At 50.1% G+C, this 16,012-nt stretch overlaps 6 protein-coding genes across 6 annotated transcripts; 2 read left to right on the plus strand and 4 right to left on the minus strand.

The window, feature by feature from the left end:
* Positions 1 to 590: 590 nt before the first annotated feature.
* On the minus strand, positions 591 to 2,096 carry MYCFIDRAFT_196815 (uncharacterized protein; the record flags this gene model as incomplete). Its single annotated transcript, XM_007928574.1, has 4 exons — positions 591 to 1,054; positions 1,108 to 1,174; positions 1,263 to 1,948; positions 2,027 to 2,096. 4 exons carry the CDS (start codon positions 2,094 to 2,096, stop codon positions 591 to 593), a joined length of 1,287 nt encoding a protein of 428 aa, XP_007926765.1.
* Positions 2,097 to 2,392: 296 nt separating this feature from the next.
* MYCFIDRAFT_196816 (uncharacterized protein) lies at positions 2,393 to 3,187 on the minus strand (the record flags this gene model as incomplete). The annotated part of the gene is made up of 1 exon (XM_007928575.1): positions 2,393 to 3,187. The coding sequence occupies one exon, from the start codon at positions 3,185 to 3,187 to the stop codon at positions 2,393 to 2,395; it is 795 nt and encodes a 264-aa protein (XP_007926766.1).
* Positions 3,188 to 4,954: 1,767 nt separating this feature from the next.
* Positions 4,955 to 5,990, plus strand: MYCFIDRAFT_154146 (uncharacterized protein; the record flags this gene model as incomplete). Its single annotated transcript, XM_007928576.1, has 2 exons — positions 4,955 to 5,226; positions 5,304 to 5,990. 2 exons carry the CDS (start codon positions 4,955 to 4,957, stop codon positions 5,728 to 5,730), a joined length of 699 nt encoding a protein of 232 aa, XP_007926767.1. The 3' UTR covers positions 5,731 to 5,990.
* Positions 5,991 to 7,126: 1,136 nt separating this feature from the next.
* MYCFIDRAFT_196818 (uncharacterized protein) lies at positions 7,127 to 8,818 on the plus strand (the record flags this gene model as incomplete). The annotated part of the gene is made up of 9 exons (XM_007928577.1): positions 7,127 to 7,216; positions 7,278 to 7,290; positions 7,496 to 7,519; positions 7,640 to 7,720; positions 7,793 to 7,975; positions 8,225 to 8,280; positions 8,361 to 8,463; positions 8,515 to 8,541; positions 8,709 to 8,818. 9 exons carry the CDS (start codon positions 7,127 to 7,129, stop codon positions 8,816 to 8,818), a joined length of 687 nt encoding a protein of 228 aa, XP_007926768.1.
* A 2,171-nt stretch (positions 8,819 to 10,989) lies between these two features.
* MYCFIDRAFT_58986 (uncharacterized protein) lies at positions 10,990 to 13,013 on the minus strand. The gene is made up of 5 exons (XM_007927704.1): positions 12,412 to 13,013; positions 12,329 to 12,360; positions 11,502 to 12,278; positions 11,297 to 11,447; positions 10,990 to 11,238 (listed from the first exon to the last, which is right to left on the minus strand). The coding sequence occupies exons 1-5, from the start codon at positions 12,863 to 12,865 to the stop codon at positions 11,054 to 11,056; spliced, it is 1,599 nt and encodes a 532-aa protein (XP_007925895.1). The 5' UTR covers positions 12,866 to 13,013; the 3' UTR covers positions 10,990 to 11,053.
* A 710-nt stretch (positions 13,014 to 13,723) lies between these two features.
* MYCFIDRAFT_72196 (uncharacterized protein) lies at positions 13,724 to 15,660 on the minus strand (the record flags this gene model as incomplete). The annotated part of the gene is made up of 7 exons (XM_007927755.1): positions 13,724 to 13,842; positions 13,892 to 14,696; positions 14,749 to 14,875; positions 14,936 to 14,971; positions 15,038 to 15,130; positions 15,200 to 15,317; positions 15,394 to 15,660. The coding sequence occupies 7 exons, from the start codon at positions 15,658 to 15,660 to the stop codon at positions 13,819 to 13,821; spliced, it is 1,470 nt and encodes a 489-aa protein (XP_007925946.1). The 3' UTR covers positions 13,724 to 13,818.
* Between the last annotated feature and the right edge of the window lie 352 nt (positions 15,661 to 16,012).

Below are 16,012 nucleotides of genomic sequence, written 5' to 3' on the forward strand. Positions count from 1 at the left end.
CGTCGCATTTGAATATTATATATATAGAATGACTTAGAAATGGCAGGGCTATAATATATATATATCAAATTATAGTATTCTACGCTAGTTGGTAATCTTTTATTTTTATAAGGATAATACTGCAGATTTAGCACATTTGTCCTTAGACCCTTGCTAGCGCAAGGAGGTTAGTATAGTTTAGTGTGTAGGTGTATAGGTCCAGTCGCGTAGTAGTCCGATATAGAATAGTTAGAGGTGGAAGGTAGAAGGTATTAAATAGAAGGTAGTAAAGGTAGTGAAGGTAGTAGTTGGAAAGAGCCCACCACCTGCTACACTAAAAACCTCCTTGCGCTCAAACAGCAAGGGGCTGAAACGGAGATAGCCCTTCTCTTCCCCATCACATCTAAGACCATATCTTATGAAGCAACACACCCCCTCTCAACCAACACTCCTCACTTCCTCCCAGAACCCAAAAACCCCCACAAAACCCCCGAAAGCCAAGACGGTCCACTGGCCTGCTGCACGCCACGCTGCACCGCGAACTTTGCAAGTTCCCGACGAAGTTCCTCCTGTTCAATCTTAAGAACATTCTTCACCTGCAAAATCTCCTCCTAATGGTCCGAAAGGAACTTCCCAATGACATTCCACGTCTCCTTTTCTTCTGCACTGCGATGCTTAACGTTTGAAGCTCGGCGAAGACCTTCGATCAGAGAATGTGTGATCTTCTTGATTTCGGTGTGGAGTTTGGTGATGTGCTTTTCGGCTGCGCGGCGATGAGTGGTTTTCATGGTGTCGTACGTGATAATGAATGGGTTGGTGTCGTTGTGTGTCAGCCTATGATTGATGGCCTTGCGCATTCGGTCCGTGCAACCTCTGCCAGTTTCGGCCTTCGCAACTTCGTAGATGGGGTGCATGGCTTTGACGAAGTATGCTGTCTCGAGCTCGCTTGTTGTTGCGTTTTGTAGGAGAACGCTGAGGTCTGCTTCGAGGCCGTCTTTGCTTGAGTGGCGCAAGTGGCGGATGCGCTCAATCGCGATGATTAGCATGTCGTAGATGAGTCCGGTGTTAGGCAGTGCTGGAAATTGTTAGCGGAATGCATTGTAGCTTTGGTTGGTAGAAGGATCTTACCTTTGATGTTTTCGTCCATGGCTACTATGGCCGCGATCACACTGTCGACGATCTGATCTAGAACTCCCTACTGTTGCGCCAATGCGTGATCCCAGCGCGCATTCAATGCTTCGATCAATGCGACCATTATATCCTTGTTGAGGTCAGTGACATACATGCTCAGGATATACAGTCCTGTCCTTGGTCTTTCTTCTGTACATGCCATGGCGAACAACGACAGCTCGGAAGACAGAGGCGTGGAGTGCTTGGTATGCCTTGCTGGTAGCAGTCACAGCAGCAGCGACGAAGATGTCCAGATCAGCGGCGATGTCTTGGGCGAAGCGGTCAGCACAGTTCTGTGCCCTGTCGACTTCGTGCAAAGCATCTACTTCGGTGCTGAACTTGGTAACCAGACTGAGGAGGGCAGAAGGTCGGGCTTCATCAACAAGGATCTTTGCAACGTGTATGACGCTCAAGATGCGGAGCATATATTTACGATTGTTCCTAAGCAGCGCATCTCCACCTGACTCTATAGCAATTGTTCGTATCTTTGGAATATTGGTCGTTTCCAAGCTTATCTTGTCTTCGCTCTCCCCCTCCTTGTGAAACTGGTAGGCCTCGTTAGAAGGGAAGAGAATCGTCCTATCACTGAAGAGATCAGGTCTCGCCCTTTCCAACTTTGCCGTTGTGTATCGCTCGCGCACCGTTGCTAGCGCATCGAGAGATTTGGTTTTCAGGTCTCGAAGCTTGTCTTCTGCGTCAGATTTCTGTACCTTCAGCTCGTTCTTCCGAGCTGTATTAGCGGCGGACTTCTGCGACGCAGATTCTCCTGCACTACCACTAGCTTTGGTTTGAGCCAGCTCTGCTTTAATGTTAGTCAACTCGGACTCTAGCTGCTTCTTTGCCTAAGAGTTGAGCTTGTATGCTGTCAAGTCAAAACCAGCCCGACTCATCTCATCCGCCAGAGCGTCGTTCAGTCCCAAGTCGTAGTGAGTGATGACTGGGATCATATTTGGGCTAAATCGTGGAGCGTAGACTGTAAGCAGTCTCAGGAATGTTGGGTCCGAAGCAACTCGGGACAGAGCAGAAAGCAGCTACAAGTACTGACACTCTTGGATATCTTCTGAGGCAAGTTCGCTACGCATCCGATTTATGTCGTTACTGCTAGGACAATCGCGCAGGTTGATATACTTCAATAGTGGCGCACGGCGACACCCAACCGTGACTCGTCTAAGGAGAGGCTACAGCTCCGACTGACCGCTCTCCCGTCCCTCGTTTTCATAGACATGTTTGCTCATCCGCGCCTCTAAGCCCGTAGCAGTGCCGCTCTCCACACGCAGCACGAAGCTTCCACCATTATTAGTAAGCCGTGCTCGATGAGCGTCGCCTTGGAGTATTCAACGAGCTCTCCCATGAGTGCAGTCAAATTCGCGTCGGAGACTGCGTTAGAACAGCGCTCGATGATCTTGTCCTTTGATGACCATTCCTCCTTGCCATCGAAGGAGACAAGGATCATCTTTAGGCTCGTGCCGGCACGCTCTTCGTAGTCGGCCTCTTCCTCAGGCGTCCAATTTGCGGAAGCAGCGCTGGCCTGGCCTACGTAGAAGCGTCGTATGTGAGAAATCAGCTCGCGAAAGAGGGTCGCCAGGCGAAGGTCGGTCATGGACTCTATGTCTGCTGCAAAATGGAGGGTTTGCCCTGGCAGCTGCTGCTTGTAGGTTGTCGGCAGGCAGGTCACACTGCTCCCGCTACTGATCGAGCGAGTGAGGTTCAGCACATCGAGCAAGCAAATTATGAAGGCACTCTTGCCCGCACCGGAAAGACCACATATTGCGATAGTAGGCTTCTCCGCTTCTGGCTTGACAGAGGCTGCTTCGAGCTGCTGGATCAAGTATCCAATGTGCTCGTTGCCAAGATGTAACAGGAGGGAACGTGATATGTTCAAGAGTTCATGGAGAAGGCCTGAAAGCGTTTGCTTAGCAGCCTTGTTTTCATCTGAATAGGCTTCGTGCTCTGGCTCGATCAGAGCATCTTGTTTGTAGTGCGGATCGGCATTCTGAATTTCCTCGTCGCTGCGCGGGTGCTTCCCAAGTGTCGTCATGATGTGTAGAGATCTTCTGAAGGGATGCGAAGTTGTTTGGAGTAGGCGCAGGAGATGATGTATGGAAGGAAGAACAAGTTCCAAGGATGAAGCCTGATGCTTTTCATTGCTGTGCAAAACAATAGAAGTGAACAAGACAATATTCGGACTCCTAGTGCGCGGCGGTATCTGTGTCAATACATGAATAGGCGCATCGGTGTCCTATTGTCTCGCTCAAGTGTGTCATATGATTGGCCGCTCGATGTGCACGAAGTGGGCAAACTGCTCACTCTGACTCAATTGAGACACCGTAGCCCCACTATCTTGCAGTTCGCATGTGACAAGGCCGAAAACTTCTTCCTGGACAATAGGTGAAGTTGGCGATTGTCCGTGCTCATCGCGCGCTGGGCCCGTCGTGCCTCTCAAGACTCGAGAGCAACGATCTCACGTCTCACATCTCACGCAGCGTCTGGGTCGACGCCACGAGACCGATCCAGTCGGATGTGCAGTGTCCATGCTCTTGGAACGATTCTGTCCATATACCGACTTCATGGTGGGTGGTGGTCTCGGATAGCATCGTGGGCGGGGACGGTCTTTTGTACGGTGGCTTTCATGCATGGTTGCTCGATGAGAGAAACTGCCTCTCGGTGACGCGTGATTCAACACTGAAGCATGTATTGTCACATGCTCGTGGTGCTGTGGCGAAAGATGTCTGGCAGCAGAGTGGGACCTGAAGTTGGGCCGCCAAGCCAACTTTGAAGCCGGGGTTTCTCCAGCAGATAGTTCTACCACATCGATGTCTTCATTAAGCTCCTCACCACATGTGACAGTGATTGTATCTGAGCAATACGAACACAATGTTGCGTTCTTATACAACACCTCTTCTGTACACTCACGCGTAGTGGGCGACATAACGCCGCTAGGGGCGAGCTTTTCCCCTATCGGACTCTGCACTGGACGCCGCCTGGAGTTCTCAACCTCGATAGACCCAGCGTCTGTCGACATGCCGTCGCCTGGCCAGATCAGCATTGTGCCATTCCGATCACATAACTCGCTCTACCGGTGTCCCATAGTCCTCACGGTGATGGGGAGTCCACAACATCATGCTTCGTCACATGGAGCTCCATAGACCGAACGCTAGGCCGCTATGGTCAACGGCCGGACAAGGAGCATCGACCGCACAAGAGCAGAGTGAGGGATTGTGCGATATCCGGGAGTCTCATACCGAGGAGATGCATTGCTGTACTACTGTACTGGACAAGTGACGAAGCAATCGAGCGGTGAGTAAATGTGCTAATCTTGGCGAAGAAGTCCGCACATGCATGAGAAATGTTGTCGGAAACAACTCAACAGGACCAACCCTACGCAGCGGCAGATCGCGTCTTGGGAATGCGCAATGCAGAATCAAGGCTACAAGCCAATGGCTCTCACTTGAGGAACTTCTTCATCGTTGCCAGTTCTTGAGGAGTTCCATTGGAAGAGCTCTCGCAGATAGAGACGGCTATATGGTCAAGGATTCGATAGATCTCAGAAAACCATACAGCAAGAGTCAGGCATGACACACCAGCCACATCGGCATTTCCTCCATTAGAAGTGAAGTGAATCATCGTTGTAAGTGAACTCGCAGCTTCCGTCTCCATGAAGCACAAACTCCAGCGCCAAGCTTTCCACAACTGAAAGCTTCGCAGCTCTCGCTAGCGCGGCAGTTGGATTACCTCACCACAACTTCACCCAACACCAAACGAAAATAACAAATCCTCCAGATCCTTCCCGTATCCGCCGCCCATCATGGCCTCCACCATCATACCCGCCCTCATCGTCGTCGACATGCAGGAAGACTTCTGCGAACCCCACGGCAGCCTAGCCGTGCAAAACGGCCGAGAAATCGCCCCAAAAATCAACGAACTCCTCAATTACCCTGGTTGGAAATTGCGAGTCGCGACGAGAGACGTACATCCCCCAAACCACATTTCTTTCGCTTCGAATCATCAGGACAAGAAGGCTTTTGTGTCGAGTCATACGATTCGAAATCCTGAGAATGAGGGGGGGACGCAGACGACGTGAGTTATTGAGGTGAATAAGGGGGACGGAGGAAGAAGGAAGGGGTTTGTTTGCTGATGTGATTTCTTTCTTATAGGTTATTATGGCCAGACCACTGCGTCGAAAACACATTCGGAGCTCAAATCATCCCCGAAATCAATTCCTCCAAATTCGACATCATCATCTCCAAAGGCACAGATCCTCGCGTCGAATCTTATTCCGGCTTTGGACCTCCGTTTCGAAACCCTAGGGTCTCGATGAGTGATTTGGATGCGAAGCTGAAAGCTGCGGGGATCACACATGTTTTCTGTGTGGGTTTGGCTTATGATTTTTGTGTCAAGTGTACGGCTGTTGATGCGGTGGAATTCGGGTATCGGAGTTATCTTGTGGAGGATGCGACGAGGGGAGTGCACCATGGGGCGGAGAATGTCGAGAGGTTGAGGGATGAGTTGAAGGGGGCTGGGGTTGAGGTTGTTGGGATGGAGGATGAGGTTTTGAGAGGGGTAAGGGAGGGGAGGGCTTGAGGAGGGAGGGAGGCATGGAGGGAGACTTATGTTCTAGAGGGATTGAGGGGATTGATAAGGAACGAAAGGCGATGGTATCCTGAAGACCGTGGTTCAAGATGTCCATGGATTTACTTCGACCTGATTGCGACCGCTTAGATCGAATTAGCCCGCGAGCAAGCTTCTTGGCCCAATCGCAATCGCGAGGAAGTGTAGCTTCGGCACCAAGATTGGGATACAGCTCGAGGCTTTTGGGGCGCTATAAAAATGAGATTCAATGGACCAAGTTCATGAAGACATTTTCTGGTGGACGCTTTCCGCTATGCCTACGCCTGCTAGCGATCTATGGTCATTCGTTTCTTCGTATTCTGTTTCATTCCAGCTCGCTTCCTACGCGACATCTGGTCGTTCTTCATCGCATGGCAGCTCTGTTCCCGGGTAGTCATGCTCTTCCCTTCTACACCCTCTTGCTCTTTCATTCATTCGATCTCGTGCTCCTTCGTACTTCGTTTCTTGCTGCTTCGAAAGCTTCCCATCCGCGGTTTCCTCAGGCTGCTGCTATGGTGATCGTGCTAATCTTGACTTATGTCCCGCATCTCGAGCCTTTCGCATAGTCTCTGGACAGTACCGCGTATCATTCTATCGTTCGTGCAGGGTGATAATGAAGTCGTCTGGATATCGCAATGAAAAGAGGTTGAGGAAGAGCAATGCTGGCGGCGATCTCCGTTGTCCTTGCAAGACTTGGCATCAACTCAATTCCAACTTCCTCCTGCGAGACTGCAAGACCACTGCTTGCTCATCTTTACGAGTTTGCTATGGCCGCATTTTCAACTGCAGGGTGAAGATTTGTCGACGAAATTGTTCCGAAGATGGATGTGACTCTGCTATCGAATACCTGACAGGCAAGAACATTCAGCTTCGACGCGTCGATCGTCGAGGATTCCGTTTTGACAGAATATTCCATCAGAGGGAGATTTGCTGACCTGTTCAGAAGGCTCTATTGGCGCTGCTCAGGCTGGTGGTCTGAACAAGATTTCTATCAAGGAGAGGACGATCTTCGATGTGTCGAACAGCGCGCATACCTCCAGCCGCAGTGTCCTTCTTGCTCCAGGCATTTCTGGCCCCTGCGATTCTTTTGGTTTGCAACCTGCCTTCGACTGGAATTTCTCCCTGTCCCCGTTCTCCAAAGCTCAACAGTCGCTTTGCTGACCAAGGTGATGCGAGGATACTAAAGAACCAATGGCCGTTGATGGAAGCTGTAGTAAAATAGGTGGAAAGACCTTGGTGATAGCCATATGGCAACAATGCTGTTGACATCGAAGAGCGTGGGGTTTGAGTAAAATTGAGAAGATTTCCATGTCCAATCGATTCGAACAGACGTCGTTGCCTATCGTTGTGACCGTTGCCGTGTGAAATCATGCAGCCGCTAGCGGGAGCTGCCACAGTGTCGACTTTTCACGCTTCGCCGCAGCCTCTTCTTCCCTTCTTCGGCACCAAGGCGACTTTCGTAAGTAGCCCTATAGTTGACTGAGAGGAGACATATGCTGACAGCAGATCTCCGTCGACAGCAGACAGACACTTGTAAGTTGCCCCTGACCATGCACCTGCACAAAGACCCCCTTCAACTCTCACAGCAGCGTCTGCCCCTGCGGCGATGCACTGCGCAGCTAGCGATGGCGATTGCGTCGCTTCAGATGGCTCGATGGTGCAGAGCTGCTTGAGTTGGAGACAATCCTCCTCGCCATGCCTTCTCTAGAGAGAAACACTGCTGACAGTTATGGTGTAGTCTTCCACAACATCACAGAGCAACGTGAGTTCGTACCCCTGAGCATTTCGCACCCTCTCCCCAGCCGATTTCAAAGCGGCTACAATATCATTGGTTTCAAGAGTCTTCGATACGGCAGAGTGTAAACTGACTGTGTATATCCAGCACCATCACCATCACCACGACCGCCACCGCCACCGCCACCACCATCGCCATCGCCATCGCCACCGCAGCAGCAGCAGCATCGTAAGTTTACATCCACCGAAAGCTATATTTCACATTGTCTCTTCGATATGTTACACTCTATGGTCTTCAAAGCAAAATTGGTGTACTCTGGAGCCCAAATATACAGGAGTCATACTGCTGGTGATCACTGGCGCGCTGTCATCTCTGGATCACACTCTGGTCGCGAATCGAATCCTTTCCTGGTCGGTCTCAAGTCTATACCGATGGTCTCAACTCCAGGCAAAGCATTACATTGGAGTGTCAAGGAGTCATCTGGTATAGTCGCTCCACCTCTCGCGACACGCTATCCTCTCCATGGCGGATGGTAGTCTCCGCTTCTAGGCTCATATATGCCCTTTCATGTATCCGTCGCATGCTAGAGGGCCGGACTCTTCGGGATAAGTGTACTTGCTGAAGCTCTACTTTCTGAATGTCTCCTTTTGGTCCTTCTTTCTCTGCATTCTGGATCTATTTCGTGTTGTGATGACAACATGATAATTTAGAGATACTAATGCGAGTGCACAGATGTGCTTCGTTACTACGTACAGCACGTGCGTCAACGTGGCGTGCCCGTACATCACGTAAGTCATTCACTTACCGAAACGCACGTATACTCGGCTGACCTGTAGCCAGCGACTGGGTGACTCTGCCTTGCGCGCAGAACCCAGCACGCGACCTGCATGTCGCAGTAAACTGCCCAAACTTGTCGCGAGACTCCATCACATACGATGGAGAGCAGCCGCTCTGCCACGGCTGCACAGACGGTGAGGCTCACTTGTACACTTGTCCATCGACCCGTACTAACGAGTGAATAGACTCCCGCGCCTTCGAGGCGTTCTATCGTAAGTGACTTGAACTCTGGTCCCCCGTTCCTCGATCACTTGCTAAATTTTACAGTGGCCTTCCAGATAGACTTCTTCCAAGCGACCGGAATTTGGCTGAACTGAGTGTGAGTGAATGTTCAACATCGCTTCGATGGCCATTTGCTGACCAGACTTCCGACTGACAGACCAGCAGCAGCAGAAGCAGAAGCAGCAGAAGCAGAAGCAGAAGCAGAAGCAGCAGCAGCAGCAGCAGAAGCAGAAGCAGCAGCAACAGCAGCGAGCGGCTGGGCCGTAAATCCGGGCTGGCCACCCATCATCACATCACTTGTAAGCAACTCTGCATTGAAACGATCACGAAGGTGTCCATGTACTAACCGTATGTGTGTAGCGTGGGCCAGAGGCCAGAAGAGCCACCGTGCTCTCGATCATGTAAAATCAAAAATATAAAAAACCAAAAAAAAAATTTAAGACCTCCGCCATCTGGCAGAGAGGCAACTCCGTTTCGTAACATGTTCGCTGGTCGTAAGATCCGTTCTTGCACGAGCCATTAAGTTATACATGCTTGAGATAAGACCGCGTGAACGGCTACGACACTCTCGAGCTTACTTGAGCAGTCAGACTCTCCAAAAACATCGATCGCATCCAATCGATATGGAAACCACAAGCAACCATCGTGGCAAGGACAGGTCGATGCGGCGCTTGCAAGTTGCTCCGCCGAGCAACTACGAACAGTTCCCAGAAGCTTCGCGTATCACAGCTAGGACAATCTACTGACGCTTGATTTATGTAGGTGAGCTGCACTTTTAGGCTACGTGAACAAGTCACACCATCACTGGACAGATCAATTTCTGCTGTACCACGGTCCCGAAGCTCCGCATATCGGTTTCAGAGTGCTACGTTGGGGTTTCATTAATGGGAGCTGGAGATGGAGTCTCACGCTATATTTTGCATTTGCATCGGATGAACGCGAAAGCTTGATTCGCAAAAGTGTACAACACCCTCTCGTCCTACTGGAAGAACAGCACAACGAGTATGGTCTCATTTTGGCAACTGTAAGCCAATGCAGCCCAACCAACCCGAAAGCCATGAAGGCCGTTGCAGTCAAACTTCGCAACTTCGAAGATGGTAGGCTATCTTCAGCCACCACAGGCTATGTGGTTATCCGTTTATGAGCAGCTTGGCGTACCACCCTCCCGCAAACGACTTATGCGAAGCTCCTTGGGATATCCCGAATGCAGATAGACTCGCCAACTCGCTGGCTGATGAGAAGACGTTACGAAACTCACAGCATAAGGCCACACAGAGGGGAGGAGCAGGTTACCGTTGTATATAAAGTACCGTAAAGGCAGACGTTGTCTATATACGAGCTAAGTAGAAGAACCGTTAGAATTCGGTGCCTGTCTACCGTTCCTCCTACCCGCCGTCCTAATCAAGTACCTATTTAGGCTAAATTTTTTTTATTTCTTCTAATTAGAGGCCTAGTAGGAGTTATATAAGACTAAACCCCCGGCGAAATTTTTATACGTAATAGTATTAAGCATACAAATTCTAACTATTCTTCTACCTATAGCTATTAAATGTCTTATCGGATAATACCTTCGCTATCCTAGTCGTAATAAGCTCCTCTAAATGCTCCGGCTTATACTAACAAGTATTCGGCTTTTATTATTACTAAAGAGGCCGTTCGTACTCTCTACTCGTTAATTACTAGAATAGATTAGCCTTTTACGGAAGTTATATATACTACCTTTTACCTATACTATAAATAGGGCAGGGCGGGCGGATTGCTAGCAAAATAGGCCTACTTATAGTAGAGAGGTTAATATAGGAATATTAGTTTCCTATAGAAGACTTATACGATTTCGAGTAACTATCCTCCGGGAATAGCGACTTTGTCTTTTAGCGGTTTATAAGATTATAGTTATTAATTAACTAGTTAATTAGTTGCGATTAAGACTCTATAATTATATTACGGCTAACTTAGTAGGAAGAGTTCGCCGCGTAGGCTTAGGTTCCCGATCGATTTTCTTAAGGATAATTACGGGATTTAAAAAGTTCGCGATATATAGCAGACGTAGCAAATCTCGGGATTGTATATATATTGTCTTACTATCGTAGTATTAGAATATATACACAAAGGACCTACTCTTCGATAACCGGGCCTCTCTATAAGGAACGTTAAAATCGGGCAACGACGACGACCTATATCGTAATACCCGCTCGAGAGACCTATGCAAAGCATTAGATCGTCGGAAAGCGCTAATCCAGAAGTTGCTGTGTACACTACTATCGATTTCTTAGCTTAGGTTCCTACCTACAAGCCAAATTCTGAGGTAGTAGGTCGCATGGCATGGACATCTGAATACCACAATATAACCGCGAGAGTCGAGATACATACTGCGCTTCTACATCAGGCATTTTGAATTCGGAATTTATATCTCATTACTGAAGCTGGGTATCGTAATTGCCATCGATCAGTAAGCTTTTGGGTAATTCCTACGAATATCACGTATGCTCGAGAAGTGCACAGCTAGCTGTTTGATCCTCCAACCTTTTCGACATTCACTGCAGCATCCTTTCTATCCACCGAATCGGAACGAGTAACATCATTGATAGTCAAATGCTTCTCCGTCACCTCCGCAACAAGAGCGTCCAGCTTCGAATGGCCAGGTTTCGTTTTCCACGGCTTGATAGCACCAGGCGCAAACATTTCCTCTGAACTCGGAGTTAGCTGGACGAACGAGATGAGTAGGGCTGTGGATTTTTTGCTTACCGATCTCCTCAAGAGTCTTGTTACATGTCTCCGGGTACGTGAAGAAGAACTGAATCGCGGCGAGCACGCACATTGCCCCGAAGACGATGAACATTCCCCATCTGATGTTGATGAAACCGGGCGGGATGTAGAGGCCGAGGGCAAAGTTGAACTGGAGAGAGTCGGTCAGTCAGAACTGGAGGACTTTTAGTGTGCTGATACGTACCAGCCAATTACCAATCGCAGCAATGCCCATTCCAGTCGCACGGGTCTCCAAGGACCAGACTTCCGCAGCATAGACCCAGCATACTGGTGCTAGAGTCAAAGCATAGACGATGATGAGCAAGTAACAAAATGCTATCACAGTATTGGCCTTGCCTCCAGTAACTTTGATCAGAACGTTCGGATTGCCGTCGACGCCGCCAGGAACATATTCTCCGGCCGAGAGGATGCCGCCCACAACGAAATGGCAGAAACCCATAGCAAGGGCACCATAGATGAGTAGGGGCCGACGACCGGTCTTGTCGATGTAGAAGAACATGACTGTTGTGAAAATGATGAAGAGGGCGTATTGAACCCCCGACGCGATAAGGTTGATGTTGCCGGTCAGGTTGGCCATTTGGAAGATGTAAACGACGTAATAGGTCATTACGTTAGCTCCGGAATTCTGCTGCCACATCTGACAAGTAAATCCAGCCATCGTCCGCTTCCACATGCCATTGTAGACGAACTTCTTCCAGCCTTTGTAGACGCTGTTCCGCTCAGCAGCGAGAGTCTCGGTGATCTCTTCCCACTCGGCAACCACAAGGGGGTCATCACGATTGCCTTTGGCTTGGATCTTGGCGAGGATATCAATGGCTTCCTCGCCGCGATCTTTCTTCGCTAACCATCGAGGAGATTCGGGCAGGAATGGTAGTCCGATCATGAGTAGAACACAAGGGATAAATTGCATCGCCCAGGCGATTCGGAAAGATGCGGGACCTGGGATGAAGCTGCATCCGTACTACTGTTTGTCAGTATTCGGCTGTACATGTGGTGGGTTGAAACACTGACACCGATGAAGTACATAATCAAGATACCCCATTCTGCCCGGAATCAGTAAAGCCACGAACCTCCATCCAGTGCTCCTCACGTACCGATAGCAAGTTGTTGAATAATAATCAAAGCACCTCTCTTCTCCTTCTTCGCAATCTCTGCAAGATACACCGGAACCTGCGAGCTCGTGATCCCAACCGTGACACCATTCAACACACGTCCCGCAACAAGAGACCCAAAACCATTCGTAGCAGTCTGAACAGCCGTGCCAACAAGCCACCAGATACACGCGAAGAAGATAGCTTGTCTGCGGCCAATCCAGTCAGAGTACACACCAGCGATCGCCGAGCCAAAGACCGAGCCCGCCGCGAGAGAAGATCCGATGGCGCCTTGTTTGAGACCGGCGGGATAGTCGAAGAACTCGTTGTACTGGTTTGTTCCGATGATGGCGGACATGGAGCTGATGTCAAACCCGAAGAGCATACCACCTACCGTGGCCACGAAAGCCACGAAGTAGACATTGTAGATCTTCGGGAGGGAAGGGAGTCGACCCATTGCGGCGAAAGCTGCGGTTGAGCCGCAGCGAAAGGAGTGCGAAATGTTCCGGCGAGTGAGTGCGCGAGTTGACCAAGGCGGATGTGCACATTAAGTGTTCTTCATCGGTCATGCCAAGGAAGGATTGAATGCATGGTCCTTGCACTTGGTAAGGGAAGTTTGTAGGCAGAACTGCCTAATCAAAGAATTTTCGCACCAATTATATCGCAACCAACATTGTGCGACGCAGACATGTTTGGGGAAACGCTGGTCCTTGGCCATAGTGGTAGAAGATCTTGGCCCATTCCCCCAAGAACATTGGCAAGCGGAGCGGGATCGGCTCCAAAGCTCCAAGACTTCCTTCAAAGTATCAAGCGAGGAGGATTGCGGCGAGCGAGTTTGAGAGCGGCGCGATGGAAGAATTTGGCACCTGACTTCGTGGCAGTGTAGACGAAATTGGATGCCGGAATTTCGTGAGGCTTTGGGTATACAGACAACAACCAGGGATATGTGCTATGACCGAGCTGTACGGTCCGAGCTCAATCATCACATGGAGGAGCAAGGTTCTCCGCGTTTCGACGTACTTGCGCAAGCGAGCCTCCATATATCGCGTGATAACTGCATGGTGTGCCAATCCTTTGCTGGCCAGACCAGATCAGGCTTCTACGGAGCGTCTGAAAGGAGACGGGGCTGGACTTTGTCGAAGGATTCACACAGCTCGTCAGCACGGTTGTCAGCTTGTGCTTCAGATCGAGGAAGCATCCACTGACCGATGCCGTGCTCAAAGGCCGAGAGCGAGGGACGTTCACTGCTGGGACGAGCACGATAAGTTAGCGTGGAAGTGAAAGGCACGTGCGAGTCCATAAGTGAAGATGATTGCACGTGCGAGCCAGATTCGAGTTCAGCTGTATACGTGCGTGCTATCGATTGGAACTGTCTTCGCTGAGCGCCTGACATACTTTCCGCCTTCATCCTCAGTAAGTATACCGGAACCCATCCTACGAAAGAGTCAGCACAACCCCAACACAAAAGTCTGGAAATACTAACATCAGCCCCCTCAATCGCGAACCCACCCCGATCAGCCTTCTTATTCGCAAAATAGAAATACGTGTCCAAAACACAAACCGTAACGATGATCAACAAACACGCCGCCATACACGCCCAAAGTCCGGGCAAGTACTCCGGAGCATCCTGTTTTCGGAAAACCAAAGAGCCCGCAATACCTCCGATCCCACCAAACCCGACCAAAGTCGCAGAGCAGAAGGCCCGCTTCCATTGACCGCGGATATTGTTGCCCTGGTAAGTCATGCATTGAGGAATGTTCGCGTTCGCTCCAGCGCACGTCAGGAATACGCCAAAATATCGAACGCCGAGGATATCGACCCAGCCCATCAGTGCCAGTCCAATGATGCACAAGGTAGCGTTGAAAATGAGCAGGGGACCGCGGACGTGGTATTTGTCTCCGATCCAAGCTGTGATGAACATCACGATACCAGCGAAAGCGTAGGGTGGTGTGGTTAGACATTGTGATGCACCGACGCTAAAGCCCATTCCTTCTCTTAAGATGATTGGGAGGAAGTATGCGAGGGCGTAAGTGACGGTTGTCAAACAGAAGAAGATGAGAGCGAAGCCCCAGACTTTCGGGTCACTGGCGGGTTTCAGGAATTTGAGGAGGTTGAAGGGCTCGGTTTTGGTATCTGCTCGATCGGCTTCGACGCGGGCGATGACCCATTGCACTTCACGCTCGTTCAGGAATCCCCAACACTTGTGTGGGCTGTCGTCTGGGAATGGGACGAGGAAGCAGAAGCCGCCGATGGCGATGAGGACGGTGATTATACCTTCCATGACGAAGCTAGATATCGTCAGTGGGTTGAAACATGTATGGTAGATGGTTGTTGCCTTACATCCATCGCCATCCACCCATGCCAGCGAGTCCATTCATCTGCATCAAGCCAAAGGCAAGAATGCCGGAACAGGCGCTTGCAAGCATGCCGAGGAGGTAGAAGAAGGCATAACGCTTGCCCATGTCATCTGGTGTAGAATCATCAGCAAAATAAAAAAGACAAGGCAGCGCTCTGATCTGCAACTTACATCGTACGTACCATGTGCTGAGCAGATAAACGCATCCTGCAATTGATAATCAGCACCAGCTTACGAGTCTCGACTGAAGTATCCGCCTCGACGCTCACTTACCAGGAAAAAATCCAGCTTCAAGTAACCCCAAAATGACTCGGAGCCCGGCGAGTGTGCTCCAGGTGTCAACAAATCCCATTCCAATCATCAAACCTGAGATCCATCAGCCAAAAATTCCTCTCTTGTTTATCCCATCCCATCCCTTCGCGACGCGGAACTTACATCCCCACAGAAATGTAATAACACTCAAAAACCACCTGGGGCCAATCTTTTTGCAAAGTACCGTCGCTGGAGGCTGGAACATCACATACGTAATGAAGAAAACAAGAGTAATAATCGACTGATTGACGACACGAAAATGTCAGTGTTAGGTTTCGAAATTGGCTGTTTCGAGCATCATCTCCTCGTGAACTCACATATCGGAATCCGATCAAATATAGCTCTGTTGTCATGCCTGCGATTGCCGCGTTGCTCAAGTTTGTGCGATCCATTAGAGAAACGCAATACATGATTCCGATTGTTATGATGAGGCGTCGATCGATTCGATGGATGATCTTGCGCTGTTCGGCCGGAGAGAAGTCGATGTCGAGATCATACTTGTTTGCCGGGACGGGTGAATGCTCGTTTCGCTCCAGGTGCTCTACACCCTCGCGGTGTTTTGTTCCGGTGTCGAAGGTCGCCATGCTTGACACGTCGGGGGAAATCTGTAGTCTGTCGACAGACAATGCTTGAGGGGTTTTGAGAAGGAGCACAGGAGGAGGATGTTCGGTGAAGCTGGCAAGGGGATCAAGAACTGGTTGTCTTGTAGGACCTACCACAAGCGTGCCATGCCTCGGTGGAATGGAATACCCTGCCACGCCTGCACGTGCTTCGACCAGATCTCCTTGGCTCGTTGATACATTGCATTGGCGTCATGTCACACGCTGGCCAAGGCGATGGAGAAGCGAAGCGAGCATTTGCCCCGAGTTCAACTGTTGGAGGGAAAGGAAAACAAAGGCGGGGAAGTCGAGAAGTGGAGCGCCGGTCTTGAGATCC

The sequence above is a fragment of the Pseudocercospora fijiensis genome, assembly GCF_000340215.1.
Source record: "Pseudocercospora fijiensis CIRAD86 unplaced genomic scaffold MYCFIscaffold_4, whole genome shotgun sequence".
NCBI classification, from domain to species: domain Eukaryota; kingdom Fungi; phylum Ascomycota; class Dothideomycetes; order Mycosphaerellales; family Mycosphaerellaceae; genus Pseudocercospora; species Pseudocercospora fijiensis.